Source organism: Balaenoptera physalus (genome assembly GCF_965194825.1).
Source record: "Balaenoptera physalus genome assembly, chromosome: 5".
In the NCBI taxonomy this organism is placed as follows: Eukaryota; Metazoa; Chordata; class Mammalia; order Artiodactyla; family Balaenopteridae; genus Balaenoptera; species Balaenoptera physalus.
In genome coordinates this window covers 27642395-27661321 of record NC_138884.1, presented here as the reverse complement: position 1 = coordinate 27661321, position 18927 = coordinate 27642395, and the positions used below count along the sequence as shown (strand labels likewise).

Here is an 18927-nt window from a genome sequence, read left to right as displayed (position 1 = left end):
CAGCATAGAGATTCAGTTATCTTTTTTCTGATTTTTTTTCATTAAGGTTATTACAAGGTATTGAATATAGTTCCCTGTACTATACAGTAAATCCTTGTTGCTTATTTATTTTATGTATAGTAGTTTGTATCTGTTAATCCCATCCTCTTAATTTGTCCCTCTCCCATCCCCTCTCCCCTTTGGTAACCATAAGTTTGTTTTCTATGTCTGTGAGTCTGTTTCTGTATTGCATATACATTCATTTGTATTATTTTTTAGATTCCACATATAAATGATATCATATAGTATAGGGAGGTGTGTTTTTTTTTTTAATTTATTTTTGGCTGTGTTGGGTCTTCGTTGCTGCATGTGGGCTTTTCTCTAGTTGTGGCGAGTGGGGGCTACTCTTCGTTGCAGTGTGCGGGCTTCTCATTGTGGGGGCTTCTCTTGTTGTGGAGCATGGGCTCTAAGCAGGCAGGCTTCAGTAGTTGTGGCTCATGGGCTCAGTAGTTGTGGTGCACGGGCTTAGTTGCTCCGTGGCATGTGGGATCTTCCTGGACCAGGGCTCGAACCTATGTCCCCTGCATTGGCAGGCAGATTCTCAACCACTGTGCCACCAGGGAAGCCCCTGTAGGGAGGTTTTTAAACAGCCTCTTACTATGGAACGAGAAGAGAGAAGGAGGACAGAAGTGAATTTACAATCTGGCCGTGATTGCAACAGACACGTCATCATGGGATTTCGTAATTATCTCGCAAGTGTCCTTTGAGGGGAAGGAAGGTGAAGAGTCTGGGTCAGTCAGCTGTGGTTACAGACCAAGGGCGGGGCTTCCACTTTCTGATGTTGCGTGTGTTGGGCATTTCCCAGGTGCTATCAACGAGAAGGCCACGCATCCCGGGTACTATGAAGACCTCGTGGAGAAGTCCATGGGGAAGTACAACCTCGCCACGGAGGAGATTGAGAGGGACCTGCACCGCTCCCTCCCAGAACACCCGGCTTTCCAGAACGAAATGGGCATCGCCGCTCTGAGGAGAGTCTTAACGGCTTATGCTTTTCGAAATCCTAACATAGGGTATTGCCAGGTGAATGTCACAGAGGGGTGAGACTTTAAAAAAATGTTTTATTAGCCAGTAAGTAATGAGAAAGGCGTTATGGCTAAGAGAACTATTACTGCACCAGGGTCTCTCGACCTTGGTGCTGTTGACATTGTGGACTGAATAATTCTTTATGTGGGACGGTCCTGTGCTTTGTAGGATGTTTAATAACAATCCTGTTGAGTAACATGTTTAATAGCATCTACCCACTAAACGCCAGTAGAACTCCCCAACTGTGACAACTAAAATGTCTGTAGACGTTGACAAATGTCTCTCAGAGAGCGAAATCTCCCTGAGCTGAGAACCACTGCGCTGAGGTTCTCAGCCAGGAGACAAGAGTGCCCTTTCTGGATCCACCACCGTCTGGTGACCTAGCTGGTCACTAGCTGTTCCTGAGCATGCCTGGGCACCAGGCCTGGATTCTAGGTTCCACAGTGCCCCTACTCTGCATCTCCTAAGCAACTAATGTCCTTGAGAATGTAACTTTTATATGCTAAGGTTATATTTTAAGGCTTTAAAATAAATGCTTAATTCAGTATAAAAGAATGTTGCCCATATCCCCGCTACAATTATCTCTTATACTAGGTACAGATACCACAATTTGGGAAGCTCCGAGATAATGTCCTTAGATTTAAAGACCACATACATGCTCAGAGAGACCTTCCCTGACCATCTAGCTAAAAGATAAAGCAGGCTTAATTCCTTTACATCTCTACACAAACATACACACACACACAGAGCACGGGTCTCCCTGTACCACATTTTATCTTTTTGATAGCACTTAATTTAAATATACATCCAAATTGATTAATCAACCTTTACGTCTTTATTCTCTCTCTCTGACCCCAGCATTTATGCCCTGTGAGACTTGTCACCACTGTATCCCCCCTTCCCCAATATTTAATCCAGAGCCTGTTACCAAGTAGACCCTCAAAAGAACTTACCTTGACTGAATGACTAAGGAACTAACCATGACCATGATCGTGGGCTAGGCAGGTTAATTCTCAAGTAGAATTTTACTAATGATTTCACTTGGGAAGCTATTGAGTAAGGCTTACAAGAAAGAGCCTATTAGACCAAAATTCCTTTTATTTATTTATTTTTAATTAATTTATTTATTTTTGGCTGAGTTGGGTCTTCATTGCTGCGCACGGGCTCAGTAGTTGTGGCTCACCGACTCTAGAGCGCAGGCTCAGTAGTTGTGGCACACGGGCTTAGTTGCCCCACAGCATGTGGGATCTTCCCGGACCAGGGCTCAAACCCATGTCCCCCGCATTGGCAGGTGGATTCTTAACCACTGAGCCACCAGGGAAGTCCCCAAAATTCCTTTTCTGACATTTATATTGTTGAAGCCTGATGAACACTTACTGGTTTCTAGAAGATCAAAAGAAGTACAGGAGTGACTTCCCTTCTAATATAATAGAGTTCATATGTATCTTTTGATCTTCCTCTTTTTAATTAAGAGGATGTTAAAGTAGTTGAGCCTTGAGTGGTTGTGAGCTATCTGATAATAGCTTTTAATAAAGTAGGTTACTTTAGAATAAAATCCCTGTTACTTATCACTACCATCCTTATCCAGATGGAAATAATGGGCGAGGACTCCAACTTTGAAAGGTTTCATTGTTCCCCGAGGAGAGCCTCACTCAAGCCATGTGTACTTGGTTTAGACGCAATTATGGAAGATTAAAAAGGAAATAGTTACCTCACTGAATTAAGGATTAAAAACACCGAGATTTTTAACAGGTTAAAAGCTTTGTCAAATAGCCTTTGGACAAAGTTTTTTTGAATGAGTGTTTGCGTGCATGGGGGGCTCAGCCCTTGGTGAATGTTGGTGTTCACGGAGGCTCTTAACAGTTAACAAGCTCAAGGACTAAGGGCTTTAACATTTTTAAAGGGTTGGAAAGAAGACAAAACTTGGAAGAATATGTGTGTGTACTTGCAAAGTCTTTAAAAATTTATTATCTGTGTTTTTACGGAAAAAGTATGCTGGACCCTGTGGGACTAACTCAGTCATCTTTCAGGTTAACAAAATTGTTTGTATGTTAAAATGTAAAATGTGTTTGATGACATCTTCTTTCATCCCTTTAGGCCATGAACATTGTCACATCAGTGCTGCTGCTTTATGCCAAAGAGGAGGAAGCTTTCTGGTTGCTGGTGGCTTTGTGTGAACGCATGCTTCCTGATTACTACAACACCAGGGTGGTTGGTATGTGAGGATGCAGTTAACATTTTAACCCTTATCTCATCAGGAAAGTGTTTCTAGAACCGGGATACCAGCTGGAACCCCATTTCCAGTCACCATTGGTCAAAAGAGTGTCAGACTACTGCAGCTTTCTAAGATGTGAACGAGAGGGCTTGAATCAATATAGATTATACACAAAGGAGCCCCATGGAGCTTCTCCCCATGGAGAGAATACACGTGTCTCACTGTTTTAGAAAACACTCAATGTGGGTGTCAGTCTGTGCCATGTGAGAGCTACACCAAGCACACAGATCATCAACCCAAAAAGGTTTAACAATTCTTTCATGAAGAGCGTGGAATCTATGGAAAGCAGAAGTATTCAAAAAAAGAGTGGGCAGAATAGCATGTAAAAATGTATCCAGAGCTCAGTTTCTAAGGTATTTTTCAGAACTGGTTTCATTGCAAAGCAAACAACGGTGGTGAGCATTTAAACAAATTATTGGCATTTCTCCTTATAATCCCCTCCGGTGTTAGACATTCATTTTAGCGGGACAAGCTTTTCATTGCTAGTGTAGCAAAAGGTTTGCTTTATGCTCCCCTCTTGTGTTCTGTTTTCATTTCTAAACTTTTGCACGCTAATTTGACTCATTGGAAATACTCTCCAGAAATGTCTACAGCTGGAATGCTTTTAAATTGAAAAAACAATCGTTCAGAGAAATGATTCCTATGTGGGGACCATGCATCCAGAAGAGCGATTTTTTTTTTTTTTTAAAGAGTCTGCCAAGAAATGAAGCTACTTAGATATACATTTCATGCCTAACCGAACATCATGTTGCCAACAAAAAAAGAAATTGTGTGCCAGGAGAGTTTTGTAAATTGACCTTTTCAACAGCCTTTAGAGTTCTCATGTTATTGCTCGCTTATGGTAAAGAAGCAGGAGAGGAAGACCCCAGAAAGAGAGGATGTAGCCAGAACTCATCTGGTGACTTGACTATGCTGACACCTTGGTCTAGTAACATAGTAATTAGAGTTCTGTCTCAGCAGCAGTTGTGAACTGGATTATTTTCGTCAAGCCATTGGGTTGGGTTCATTAGTGAGAAGGTACAGTTGGTTGACCCATGGCCTTTTGCGTCCACCTCCACTGCAGGTGCCCTGGTGGACCAGGGTGTCTTCGAGGAACTTGCCCGGGACTATGTCCCACAGCTGTATGACTGCATGCAGGACCTGGGTGTGATTTCTACCATCTCCCTGTCCTGGTTCCTCACACTGTTTCTCAGCGTGATGCCCTTTGAGAGTGCAGTTGTGGTTGTCGACTGTTTCTTCTATGAAGGAATCAAAGTGATATTCCAGTTGGCCCTGGCTGTGCTGGACGCAAATGTGGACAAACTTTTGAACTGCAAGGACGATGGGGAGGCCATGACCGTTTTGGGAAGGTATTTCTCACTTTGAAAACTACCTTTGGGTTTTCTTCCCTGTCCTTTATTTGTTGTTGTTGTTGTTGTTTTGGCTGTGCCACGCAGCATGCGGGATCTTAGTTCCCCCACCAGGGATCGAACCCAGGCCCCCTGCATTGGAAGCACGGAGTCTTAACCACTGGACCGCCAGGGAAGTCCTCTTCCCTGTACTTTCCATGTATCTTTTTCCTTGGTTTCACAAGTCTTAATTGGCCTGATGGTAATCATAATGCCCACTTTTCTCTGTGGCTGAGGATTTCTTTTCATATGCTTTGTCTTTAGAAGTGAAGGCAATCAACTCTACTTCAATTAAAAAAATAATACAATTTTAAAAAAAAGAAGTGAAGGAAATTTTATTCTGCTCTTAAGGAAATTTTAGTCTTTTGTTTTGATGTGCAGAGTTTGCAGCAAATGGGTGGACAGGTGTAAAGGGTTTCGCCTCCCAGTGACGCCAGAGTCAATTCTTCTTCCAGGTATTTGGACAGTGTGACCAATAAGGACAGCACGCTGCCCCCCATCCCTCATCTCCACTCCCTGCTCAGTGAGGATGTGGAGCCCTATCCTGAGGTCGACATCTTCAGACTCATCAGAACTTCCTATGAGGTAGGTCACGTTCCCTGCCCGAGCATCACAGCACTCTTGAGTGCTGAGCCCGAGGGGCTCGGCTGGACGTGTGCCACAGCTTCCATTGCTAACCCAGGGGCGTCCCTGCTTCCCTCCGCCTTCTGAGAACTAGTTGCCGAAGCAAGCAGCTCCCTGCCAGCTGACAGCTTCGAGCTCCAGAGATGGACACTGAATGGATCTAATACCACAGAGCAATTGGCATGACCAGCTCAGGCCCTCCGGTTCTTGGCTTTGCCCACCCTGAAGCCTGATCGAGTAGCAGCTCCTATTCAACTCTGGGTGGGTTGAGGAGGGACTGTTGAAAGCAAGCGTGGGGAGGTTGGCCTGCACAAATCAGCTCACTTCCCATGCTCATGCCAAGTCCTTAGGTCTTCTGGGAAGTACACAAGCCAATCCTCTTACGTCCAAGACACACAGAATACTCTATACCATCCTAGAGAAGAACCAGAGTCCTAGGATTCCTCTAAAATCGCTTGGCCTGGGTGTGGGAGGGTGCCTCCTGGTCCGTGATGACCCCAGATGTGGTCCTGAATCCCATAAAAGAACTAACGAGCGTCTAGAGGTGAAGGAACCACGGTCCTGTGTACCCCATAGCACTTGGGGTTTGTGGCGCCCCCCAGGACTCAGTGCCCATGACATCTCATGGTTTGTTCATTTCCTGATCATTAAGAAGGAGCATGAATGTTCCGCTCAGCACGCTAGGCCCTCTCCTGATGTTTTGGGATCGTATGACTGGCGATTGTCAGCATTTCAATTAGCAACAGCCTGGATACGGGAGAAATGGTGAGGAAAATCTCTCCTAAAGAGAACCGAAAATTTGGTGCTTTTAAAAAAATCGGCGTGGATCCAGACATCTTTTCAGAAATGTGTGTCCTTAACTCAAAATGGGATAAAGACTGGTAATTTATTATTTCAGAAAATTTTCATTGACACTCCATATATATTGAAAACAAAACATTTTTGGTATGTTTTAGAATCATAAAAGTAATGCAGGTTTATTGTAAAAAAATGTAGAAACTGTAGAAAAATATGAAAGAAAAAACTATATCCTGTGAGCATCTCACCATATTTCCCCTCAAGTATGGGTTTTTTTTCGGTTTTTTTTTTAATTTATTTTAATTAATTTATTTATTTATTTTTGGCTGTGTTGGGTCTTCGTTGCTGCACGCAGCCTTTCTCTAGTTGTGGCGAGCGGGGGCTACTCTTCTTTGCGGTGCGCAGGCTTCTCATTGCGGTGTCTTCTCTTGTTGTGGAGCACGGGCTCTAGGCGCGCGGGCTTCAGTAGTTGCGGCACACACAGGCTCAGTAGTTGTGGTGCACGGGCTTGGTTGCTCCGTGGCATGTGGGATCTTCCCAGACCAGGGCTCGAACCCATGTCCTCTGCATTGGCAGGCAGATTCTAAACCACTGTGCCACCAGGGAAGTCCTCAAATATGTTTTTATTTTTTGCAACTTACACTTAAAAAATAAGTTTATACTAAAAAGTGTTGTGTACCATTCCATTTTTTACTTAAAATATATCACGAGCATTCTCTGATATTTAATATATTGTTTGCAGGCTTTCGTAGATTCTTAATAGTCTGCTTTAATGAGGTGCCAAAAGTTATTTAGCTGATCCCTTTTTGTTAGACGTTTATTTTGGTTGCTTCCAAATTTTCAGTACCATATGGCAAATTTGTATGGTATTATTATGTATTTACATAGTATATAATATGTATGATATTATATATTATATGATAAACTAGTGCATAAATAATACATCTCTGAATTTTTTCTTGGAGTCCATTCTTAGGAATAGATTTACAGTAGTAGATCAAAAAGTATGAATTATTTCCAAGCTCCTGGCACACTCTGTCCAATTTCTTTAAAAATTGTCCCAATTTATATTTCCACTAGTAGAGATTAAGGATGGCTGTCACTTCACTCTTTCCAAAACTGGTTATTATAATGCATTTTTTTAAAAATCATTGCCCCAGGACTTTTGGATAGTCCTCCGTCAGAAATTTTGGATGATTATTTTTCCAGAAAAAGAGCCATGTGACTGAAGGCAATAATTATTATAGCTGTGGGTTGTTTTTCTAAAGGCATCCCCTGAAACCTTTATTTTAAAGAGAATTCTAGACCAAAGTAATAAAGCTTGGTATATGGAAACTCAGCTTTGTTCTTGATAGCAGATAAGCTAAGGTCTTGCTGAGGTCAGCACTTGGCCCATTTTTAATAGGAAAGAGAGGAGAATGGAGACAAGACCAGGGCTGGTCTCCATTTCCATCCTGTCTGCCTGGTCCCTAATGGTGACTCTTAGGCTGCCAAATATCCTATCACAGGACACAGCAGCAGTTTCCTTCCTCTGCCTGGGAAGACAACCCCGTTTATTTATAGCAATGCCTACATTACCTGGCCTTTCAATACATGATGATTGGTTTTTTGTTTTCTCTTCTCTGCTTAGTGTCACTGCCCTGCTCATAAGTTTCCATTGCCTTCCCAATGCCTTCTAGGCCATCCTAAAGAAAACACCACAAACACTTGCCTTTCTTTTTTTTTTTTCCACCTATTAGATTGATGGTCCTCAATTCTGCCTGTGCATTAAAACCACTTAAAAAAATTTTTTTTAAGCCAAGCTTTTAAAAATATACATTCCTAGGCTCCATTCTAGACCAGTCAGCTTTGTACCTCTGGTATGAGGCCTAAGAATAAATATTTTTTTAAAGTTCCCAGGTGATTCTAGAGCCTGGTGAGGGTTAAGAATCACTGCCCTAGATGCAGAATGGGGCCACTAGACACAGAGGCCCATTATAACCTGGTTATACGGCACAACACTGGTGTTCTGAAGCAGGCGACTCATTGCTTTCTGTGCTTCAGGATAATTAGTCAGGAAAATAGAAAAGTAGGAAAAATACCGAAAGCACATTCAGCCTTGAGATCCCTAGGTTGATGCCAGTTGATCAGCTTTCTCCTGATAAGTAGAGATGGTAACTTGATTCATAAATGCCTTGCTCATTGTGAAGTTCTACCGAGCCCCTCCTGGAAGGAAAGGTATGGACAGTCTGAGAGACAGTTTTCTTCTGTGTGCACCCCGTGTGCAGTTTTGTTAGATACACAGACATAGAAGACAAAGTCCCGGCCTTCAGGTTCACCCATAGACTGAGATGAGCTTCCTGGAAGGCACGGGGCACTTTAATAAAAGACCTTCCAGCAGACACACAACCACCACAGTTTCTTCACATTCAAGACGACTTGCCCAGGGCATCTGTGAAATGTTAAGCGGGGAAAGGAGGTGGCTGATAAAACACAAGGAGGAGTTTGTGCAGAAGGACAGACAGTTTTAAAAGTTCAGAATAAAGTGTCAGCTCCTTAAGGGTGATGATAACAGCTGTCACTCAAGGAGAACCCACCTCGTGTGGGACAGGTGCCGGGTGCTTCACAGCCCCACCAGGTACACGATAACACATTTTAAGGTGAAAATTTAACTTGAGAGAGGTAGAGCTAGTTTTCCCAAGGCACACAATTAGGAAGTGGCAGTCAGGAGCCAAATAAGAGCTCCCCAGCATTAAAGCCAGAGCCAAGGGGGTTTGTCTGGATAGAACGGAGATGGACTTGTAGATGTACGTACGGACGGGCGTTCAATTGGTCCAGGAGAGGCTGGTTAGTGGAGAGTCTGAAAACCACCAATTGATTTGCAAGGCACCCAAGAGCCACTGGAAACTGAGGGGAGTTTTTCTTCAAGTACATTATTTCTCAAGCTCCCTGTGCAATAAATTAGAGTGGGGAGAGCTGAAGGAATAGACTAGCAAGGGAGATACTACAGTTTGCCATAGTTACCTTATGTGGCAATGGCTTTTCTAGCCCTTTCTGCTTGGCAAAGACCTCCAATGACATAGTCCCCCTGAGACACATAAATTTAGTTACAAAATACGGGCCTGCTTTCTGACAAAGTTATGAAGGTGTCCAATGGGTATGAATATTGCGGTGAGTTGAGACTTCTTTAAGATCAGAGGGCCTTAGAGGGCAGCCCATTCAGCAAACAAAATGAAGGGCTACAAACCTATCTGTTAGTTGGTATCAGCAAGCAGGGGGGCAAAGCAGCACAAAAAGGACGTACCGCCTGCACTGAAAATGGTCTCTCAGCTCATAAAGACGTTAGGCATCAGATTGGAAAATGAAACACAGGCCACAGGAACATTCAGAGAAAAATTGAGTTGGAGAAGAGTTGGAAATGAGGATGGATAATTTTACTGTTTAAGGAAGGGGAGATTTTAGAAAATTAAAATAATCTTAGGCTCCCTCACACCCATCACTAAATTCTATTTGTTAGAAAGAGTATTGTTAAATTAGTGAATTCATTCTTTTGCTAGAACTGAAATTCCTCCGGAATTTCCCTTGTTTTGGGTGATGGAAATGCAGCCTCCAGGATCTACTGAGCCAACGTTTGTTTGCCCTATTTTTACCATTTCATTCTGTCAGAGCCCCTCCAAAAAGGTGGGTGGTGGAGGAGAGGAGACCACAACCCAGTCCTCCTCATTACCCATTTTCCTTTAGAAATCCTCCGGAAATAACTAGGCAGGAACTTGGAGTTTAGGGTTTCCTTTCAGGTTGGGACCATTTGCTCCAGATGGAAGGGCCATTGTATGTATTCCATTGTGTTCTGTGTTCTACTGTGGCCAGTCCCTGGTCCTGCCTAGCAAACTGCAGGGTCCATTTCTAGTCAAGGAACAGACGTTAATTAAATATAAAACATACCGGGCTTTTTGAAGGTCAGGCTTGGGGGGAAATAACTCTTTCTTTAGCAATCTGTGAGGATCACCAAGCCAATGTTTACTATGAGTTGCTATTACCAGTACTTTATATTAATATATCTTTATCTCTAATGGCAATTCTGCAAGGACAGCTTTGGGACCTCATTTTACAGAGGAAGAAACTGGGAGTCCGAAGACTTGACTGAATTGCCCAGAGTCACACAGCTAATTAGTGAAGGAACAAGAATTTGAATCAAATTTTGTCTTGCTCCAAAATTTATGTTCTTTTCTACCCAGAGATAAGGAAAAACCTATTAGCCACTAGAACAGTAGGTGCTGGAGTTATAAAGCCAGTGACTGGGCCTCAAATCGCAGCGCAGCCCCTGTGGGATTCTGGGTAGCTTATAGAACCTCTCTGAACCTCGGTTTTCCCATCTGTTAAATGGGAGTAACAGTAGCAACTCATAAGGTTATTGTAAGGAGCCAATTACATGGCCTTTTAATGTCCCTGCCAGTTGTAGTGCAAGAAAATTTAGTTTCCTTCTGTCTCACAGCTAATGTTTTTTTGTTGATCAAAGGCATACTATAGCCTGGTTTGAAGTAAATCCATTCTTCCATCTTCAGCATGCACTTTGCAGTGGATGCTTTCCACTCTTCTGTTAGGATCAAAAGAGTTACCTTTCCTGGGAGTTTAAATCCCATCCAAGAATTTAACCCAGAGTGAATTAAATATGGTATTTTTCATCACTAGTGGCAACTCCTACTAACAACTTTTGAATTCTGGCTTCTAAGTGGCAGTAAATACTGCGTCTTTCTATATAATGGAGAGGATTCTGGTCTTTAGAAGATGCTTCTCTGGAGATGAGAAAATTCTTGCATAAACCCTGCGTTTGTTAGGTCAAGACCCTCCCACCACATAAGTGGTGAAAGTTCCACTGGCCAGGCTCCAAAATGTCAGTGTACGCTCTTGTCTTAATTATCGGAAAAGAACGCCTGAGTCAAAACTCAGTTCTCTTTCAAAACAGAGGGAAAGTATTGAATAGATAGAAATAGAAAGCACTAGAAAGGTGGGGTTTTTCGCTGTTAACCCCAATTTGGGGAAATTATAAATTATATAGTTCAGAGTCCACCATGTGGAATAACCTATAGAGAGATGCCATTTCTGGGGTTGTCAGATAAGATACAGGACTGACATTGCCTGGGACGTATACAGTAAACAATTACTCTTGTTTATCTGAATCAACAATTTAACTGGGCATTCTGTATCTCCTGTATTTTATTTTCTGAATCTGGCAACCCAAGGCCTCTATTGAGTACCAACTGTGCTCTGTAGCAAGTCAGGGAGGTGACCCCTGGGAAGTCTCCCAGGGGTGGGGCTCTGAGTGCGAATGCTAGAATCAGACAGCCTGTATTCAAACTGGGCTTCACCACCACGGCTCCGGGCACCCGGGCAAGTTAATGCCCAGGTAATGATTTTTGTTAAACTTCCGTTCCCTCATCTCTGAAATGGAGATAAGAAGAGCACTTACTTCCTGGAATTATCCTGAGGATTCAGTGTGTCCGGCAAATAAGTGTTGAGCGCTTGCTGTGAATCAGCACCTGTCCTCCGCTCTGGAGGACACAGTCTCTGCCCTCACAGTAAGGTGAGAGGTATGGTGAATTAAAGTAAGAAAGAACACAGCCAGGGCTTCCCTGGTGGCGCAGTGGTTGAGAATCTGCCTGCCAATGCAGGGGACACGGGTTCGAGCCCTGGTCTGGGAAGATCCCACATGCCGCGGAGCAACTGGGCCCGTGAGCCACAACTACTGAGCCTGCGCGTCTGGAGCCTGTGCTCCGCAACAAGAGAGGCCGCGATAGTGAGAGGCCCGCGCACCGCGATGAAGAGTGGCCCCCGCTCGCCACAACTAGAGAAAGCCCTCGCGTAGAAACGAAGACCCAACACAGCCAAAAATTTTTTTAAATTAATTAATTAATTATTTTTTAAAAAAAATATTAGAAAGAACACAGCCAGCTAAAAAAGGTGGGAATATGCTGTTTCTCTGAGGTTTGTGTGTCTGGTGAAGGGACATTTAGCAGAGACACAAATGACATGGGGGAGCCAACGCATTGTATCTGAGAGAAGCAATTTCCAGGCAGAGGAGGGGCCGGTGCAGAAGCCCCCGCTGGCAATGGAGCCACCGTGATGCGCTTGAGGAGCAGCAAGGTGACTGAGGGGGTGAGAAAAGGGTGGTGGCAGGTGATCAGAGAAGTAGCTGGGGGAGGGAGGGAGAGGGTGTAGGGCTTGGAGGCCTTGGTAAGACTTGGAATTTGACCCCCGAGTGAGCTGTGAAACCGCTGGAGTTGTGAGCAAGGGAGTAGTACCATGTCTCAGGATTTAGAAGGACCACTCTTGCTTGTAAGGGGAAAATAAAGGGGGGCAGTGCCTCAAAGATCAGTTTCGAGGCTATTGTAAGGCAGCAGTGGCTTGGATCAAGGTGGTAACAGTAAAGGCGGCGAACAGTGACAGGGAATCTCTAGGAAGTAGGTGTGTAGAGGTCTGAAGGCTGAGCCCCGGGGCTCCCCAGGGTTTCGAGATGGAGAGGGTGTGCAAAGGAGACAGAAAAGGAGTAGCCAGTGAGGCATAAACAGAACCAGGAGAAAGGGATTAAATGATGGAGAAATGTCTATTTAGGTCTTCCGCCCATTTTTTGGATTGGGTTTGGGTTGTTTGTTTTTTTAAACAGTGAGCTGCATGAGCTGTTTGTATATTTTGGAGATTAAGCCTTTGTCAGTTGCTTCATTTGCAAATATTTTCTCCCATTCTGAGGATTGTCTTTTCGTCTTGTTTATGGTTTCCTTGGCTGTGCAAAAGCCTTTAAGTTCAATTAGGTCCCATTTGCTTATTTTTGTTTTTATTTTCATTACTCTAGGTGGTGGGTCAAAAAAAGATCTTGCTGTGATTTATGTCAAAGAGTGTTTTTCCTATGTTTTCCTCTGAGGGTTTTATACTGTCTGGCCTTACATTTAGGTCTTTAATCCATTTTGAGTTTATTTTTGTGTTTGGTATTAGGGAGTGTTCTAATTTCATTCTTTTACATGTAGTTGTCCAGTTTTCCCAGCACCACTTATTGAAGAGACTGTCTTTTCTCCATTGTATACTCTTGCTTCCTTTGTCATAGATTAGGTGACCATAGGTGCGTGGGTTTATCTCTGGGCTTTCTCTCCTGTTCCATTGATCTGTATGTCTGTTTTTGTGCCAGTACCATACTGTCTTGATTACTGTAGCTTTGTAGTATAGCAATCTACAGATTCAATGCAATCCCTATCAAATTACCAACGGCATTTTTCACAGAATTAGAACAAAACATGTTACAATTTGTGTGGAAATACAAAAGACCCCAAATAGCCAAAACAATCTTGAGAAAGAAAAACAGAGCTGGAAGAGTCAGGCCCCCTGACTTCAGAGATTTGTCTTTTTTCATTTGGCATAATTTCTTTGAGGTTCATCCAAGTTATTGTCTACGTCAGTAGTTGTTTTCTTTTTTTTCATTTCTGTGTAGTATTCCATGGTATGGAATGTACAAAGGCACGCTTTAAACCTTCTGTTTAACACACCCATGTGACCGTTTTCCAGATCAATGCCACACCCCAAAAGTGCCCTTTGTGTCCCCTTCCTGTCACTATCCATCTAACCAAGGTTAATAATTCTCCTGACTTTTAGCACCATAGATTTTGTTTTTGAACTTCACATAAATGGAATTATACAGAATGTGCTCTTTTGGTTCTGGTTTATTGTGCTCAGCATTATGATTGTGAGATTTGTCCCAATTGTTTCTTTTCATGGCTGCATTGTAACCCATGGTGTGATAATACCACAATGCTACTGTTAATGAGCATTTGAGTGGTTCTTGCTTTTGGCTAATAGTGGTACTATGAATATTCTACTCTATGTCCTTTGTTAAAAATATACACACCTTTCTTTTGGGTATATACTTAGGGAGGAATTTCTGGGTCATAGGTATGTATCAGATTTAGTAGATGCTGCTAGATAGATTTCCAAAATGGTTGTACCAGTTGATACTCTGAGCAACAGCATGTGAGAGTTTTGGTTGCACCATGCCCTTGCCAACACTTGATATTGTCTGTCAGCTTTTCCTTTTTCCTTTAAATGTCTTTAACCGTTGCAGCATTGCTTCTATGAGTTAAGCTTCATGCTTTATGCAGAATTTCTTTGTTTTTCTTTTGTACCACTAAGAGAGATAAAACCTTATATATCCTTTCTCTGCCTTCAGATTGGAAGACTTGTTTTGCTTTTGAAATTTAGTTCAACAAACATTCAGGCAATGCTAGGCATCTTGATTTTAAAAAGGTTGCTAGCCCTCAGTGTCTGCCAATGAGAGACAAATGCTACTGAACTAGAGATCAGGACAGGAAGCCTCACTCCAACATTTCCTACAACCTCCCAATTTAATAGTTAGCCTTATATACTTCCTTTCTTCCTGCCAAGAAAGTTCTTCCTTTAAAGCATTATTTCATCCACAAAGGGCCCTTGTAGCCTTATTTAACCCTCTCCTTCCCCATTAACTGTTGATTTGAGGAAGACTCATGTGGCTTTGAAATTTGGTTCAAATGTTAAGAAGCATGAGACTTCTCTGTTAGTTATTTATGGTTGTTTAATGGCTTCAAAATAAACAAAAGCCATATAGTAAATAAAGGTATAGTCTAGGAGGCCTGTCATTTGGCAAGAAATTTCCCACGGGTATCAGGATTTATCTCCATCAGTCCTGCAGACACGATATCGAGTGCTTTAGCAGATTTCTCGAAATACCAATATTGTTTTTTCCCAGAAATTTGGAACTATCCGGGCGGATTTGATTGAGCAGATGAGATTCAAACAGAGACTGAAGGTGATCCAGACACTGGAGGATACTACAAAACGGAACGTGGTGAGTCTTTTGAGAAATGGCATGTGACCTTCTTTCTCCATCCTTCCTTACACTCCTACCAACTCAAATTCCTGCTTGACAGACTGAAGATGATTTAAAACAAGAAAATCAGGAAGTTTCCCATTATGACATTTTTGAGTTTGTGAAATTCATTGTGTTTATTCTTCTTATAGGTACGAACCATTGTGACAGAAACTTCCTTTACCATTGATGAGCTAGAAGAACTTTATGCTCTTTTCAAAGTGAGTTTCAAACAAAATTCATGTACATTCAGGGGAAAAAGGAGTTCACTTTAATAACTGAGTTCGTTCTAGATTTTTCTGTTAAATTGTGAAGGGATAGCATGAGTGTCAACATGCATAAATAGGAAGATAGAGCTGAGAGTGTAAAAATAGAGTACTTAATATGAAAAATAAAGATATAACTCATTTAAATGGATGTTTTAGCTTTCTTCCACTCCATATAATATTTTAGCTGTTTCCGTGGTCTTAAGAAAATAGGGCATTACTTTATAATTCTCATTGGAATGATGGCAATCAAGTTTAAATTCTTCCTGAAACTCTTGTAAATTGCAATTTCCTATATTAATCTATATTAAAGCACTCTTAAAAAGAGATATGCAACTAGAATAAGAATAAAGCTACTCAAATGTCTAAGGAAAAGCTTAGTTGTTAAATTTCTGCAATTTTCCTTTTTAAGTCAGCCCATACCAATCTTGATCCTCAATAAGAAAATATTATGTCAGTAAATAAAGCAGTATAGAATGGCTTTTCTTCCAGAAAAAATACTTTTGTCATAGCTGTCATTACCAACATTGTACAAATGCAGCAATTGCCAAGAAAAAAGTTTTAAAAGATGCCTTTTATGCAGGTACCAATTTTATCACAATCTTTAATTGGCTAGCTTCTTGTGTACAGAGCCTTTTACTTCCAGAACTCAGGAAGACGGTCGAGGACTGCAAAGATATTACAGGAAGGAACATAAAGGGACAAACTTAAAGATCTGAGTTGAACACTAATAGATCTTAGGACCAGAGAATGTGAGAGCTGGGAATATTTTTGCAAATGTTTCCGCTTGCCTGTTAGCTACTGGAGGCACCACCGTTTTATTTCCTTTTGTCTCACTGGTGCCTGGTTTAGTGTCTCTCCCCACGAGGTGTTCCAAACATGTGTGTTGAATACATAGGTGAATTAGTGATCAGTTTTCCATCTAGTATCATCTCTGCGTGCTTCTGGGGCGGGCAGAGAGAGGTTGATGGCTTTGTGCAGCCCAGCAGCATGACCAACAGAGTGGACCACTGCGTCCCCACCAGGCTGCGTTCAGCACTTGACGGCGAAGTGTCTAGCCTGTGCCATCTCATTCGTGTTTTATTCAGACACGTAAAGCACGGTAGCTAATTGCTCCACGTACGTTGGTTTTCCGTAAGGAGGGAGTCCCTCTTCGTTTCGTTAAGCAAAAACTACAGTGATCCAACTTGGATCAAAACAAGAAGATACAATGAGCCAGTTGAGATCAGATTTTCAAAGCATACTGAGGACTGGAAGAAATCTGCTTCACAGGGTGGTGCCGGTAGGACCAGGATTGGGGGTAACTAAACGGACACGGGAGTAGGCGGCAAGACCACGCACAGATAATGGGAAGCGCTATGACCTTAGAAAGAGGAGGCTGACTCTGGGGACACCTGGAAAAGGAAGACCAGGGCTGGTTGTGCCGAAGTCCAAGATCCGGAGGTCATTGAAGACACAGAGGCAGGGGTGCCCTTGTCTTCTTACCCGGGCACCCCTGCACTCTCTGGTCTATGCACCTCCAGGTACCAGGTGTGTCATTTGTACGCCGAGGATATTGCCTGAAGAAAGCTTTCTTTACACTCCAAAACCCTGCCCTAAGGGTGTGTTGACAAACACGAGTTCCCCAAGTCTGCTGAGCGCCCCAAGAGAGAACCCGAGACCCTTGGCTGGTGTCAGGGATGGGAAGGATTCTTGGATACTGTGGAACCCAAGACAAAGACTTCAGTTACCAACTCTTCCTTGAGTCTTTTGAAGACTTTCATTGGCTTTAATTCATCTGAACGAACGTTTATGGAGGCATTACTGTGTCAGACACGCTGCCAGACTCTTAGTCCTTTATAAAGCCAATTTCTGGGGGGTTTCCTTCGGATACAAAGGAAAGAGACATTTGTCTCCCACGGAGCTTTCTGCCTTGGGCTTTGGGCTAAAACTTGGTAGAAAAAGGTGAAAGGCCGCCACCCTGAGGCAGATTTGATGGAAAATGTGGTTCAGGGCCCCTATGCCTTAGTTTCTCTTGAACTCCTTCTAAATTAGTCCTTTTTCAATCTCGGGTCCCTAGTGCCCAAATGATGGAGTAGGGGGTCTCATCAAAGAAGAGGGTCATGGTCTGCATGGCTTGTCGTTTCCTGAAGGTTGTGAGCACGGTGAAAGTGCCTGCACCACATTCAGGCCTGGTTGCAGAGGAACGTGAGCGCTTTAGTTAGGAGGAAGTGCTTTGGGTAACCTTCATCCACCGACGAAGCTCCAGTAAAGAGGACCCTTCCTGGGGATGTATCACCAACACCGTCCCACCCAGAGGGCTGCTGGGCATCACTTCAGAGCACAGCTCACCCGTGCAGTCCCTCAGACCCTCCTCTCCCTGACGTCACCACCATCACCACTCCTCCCAAGCCCCACCCCCATCCCCACCCACAGTGCCAGTGCAGCCCCGAAGCCTGGTGGACCTGACACACTTCCTTTATTCTCCCGAGGCTGCCCTGCAGAAACCTCTCCTTCCTCCTCTCTTGTCTACTCTCGCTCTGCTCTTTTTGGGGTTATTAGCTACAATTCCCAGTAAACAGTGAGGACAAAGACATTGGTCCTCTTTGCTCCATTCTAAGTGAGAACAACACTGAAGTACTACACACTCACCACTGACTTTCCCTTCTCAGAACCCCTAGGCACGGGGAGGGGGAGATCTGTTTTGTAAGTGCCTTTTGCTCTTGCAATATTTATACATGCTTATAATGAAATACTCAGTACAACAGAGAATAAAGTAAAAAGTAAAGTCTCCCTCTGGATGCCCCTCCCGTCTCCCCAGGCTACCGTTCAGTGTTAACTGTAAATGTCTCCATACAGGGGAGCTGGGGTGTTCTTCCTGGCCTTTCTGTTAGCTGTTTTTTCTTTGCGGTCTTCCTAGAATGGGCGTATATTTCTACCAGAATCAGTATGACCTCATGAATAAAGAGGCAGCCTTCTTTCCAAGGACAGAAACAAGAAGCCTTTTGTTGGATCTCTGTACTCCTCACCCTGGTGGTTCCTACTCATAATTTTCCTGGAGCTATTTTCAGATGCGTGAAACAGGAGGCCCGCACACTTGTAGCCTGACTACTGGATGACTAGGATAATATTAATGTGATTTTGATGACCAGGAAGCAGGGGGTTTACAGGACTCTAAACTAGGAGTTTGGAGACCCAAAATCGCATGATGATTCTGCTTTGACTAACTGGTTAGATGACCCTGCGGGAGCTACTTACCCTCTGGGCTGTACCATCCTCACTGAGGACACAAGGTGATCAGATTGCCTGAATTACAGATCCTTTTTTCAGGTTAACATTCTATGTATTTCTTTTAAATTAAAAAAAAAAAAGTTTGTCTTTATGGGAGTCACTTCTTAAAATGCTTGTGAGTGTGGGGATGGGTGTGGGGAGAAGAAAATGGGGAGGGGGAGGGTTTTCTTTCTTTTTTCACCTATGCCAGTAATTGAACCGGGTTTTTCATGCCAGATGTAAACGCAGAGACGGTTGCCATGGAGTTTGTGGGGAGCGGGGTCAAGTGGAGATATATGTAGAAGAGAAACCGAGGGGCCCTGGGACCAGACCGCTGCCCCGCCCCCCAGGAGATGCACACGGGTGACCTAAAGCCTTTTTCCAAATTTGAGGGAGGGCCTT

The 18927-nt window shown here is 43.2% G+C and overlaps 1 protein-coding gene across 4 annotated transcripts in view; it reads left to right on the top strand.

Annotated features, from left to right (window-relative positions):
- TBC1D9 (TBC1 domain family member 9) overlaps positions 1-18927 on the top strand; it is a 111253-nt gene that overhangs the window by 79005 nt on the left and 13321 nt on the right. For all 4 annotated transcript variants that reach the window (XM_082463295.1, XM_082463296.1, XM_082463294.1 and 1 more), the window contains 6 exons: positions 845-1059; positions 3160-3277; positions 4401-4686; positions 5181-5310; positions 14891-14989; positions 15163-15231. In XM_082463295.1, the coding sequence (XP_082319421.1) occupies positions 845-1059; positions 3160-3277; positions 4401-4686; positions 5181-5310; positions 14891-14989; positions 15163-15231 (917 nt within the window). The remainder of the gene's footprint in view (positions 1-844; positions 1060-3159; positions 3278-4400; positions 4687-5180; positions 5311-14890; positions 14990-15162; positions 15232-18927) is intronic.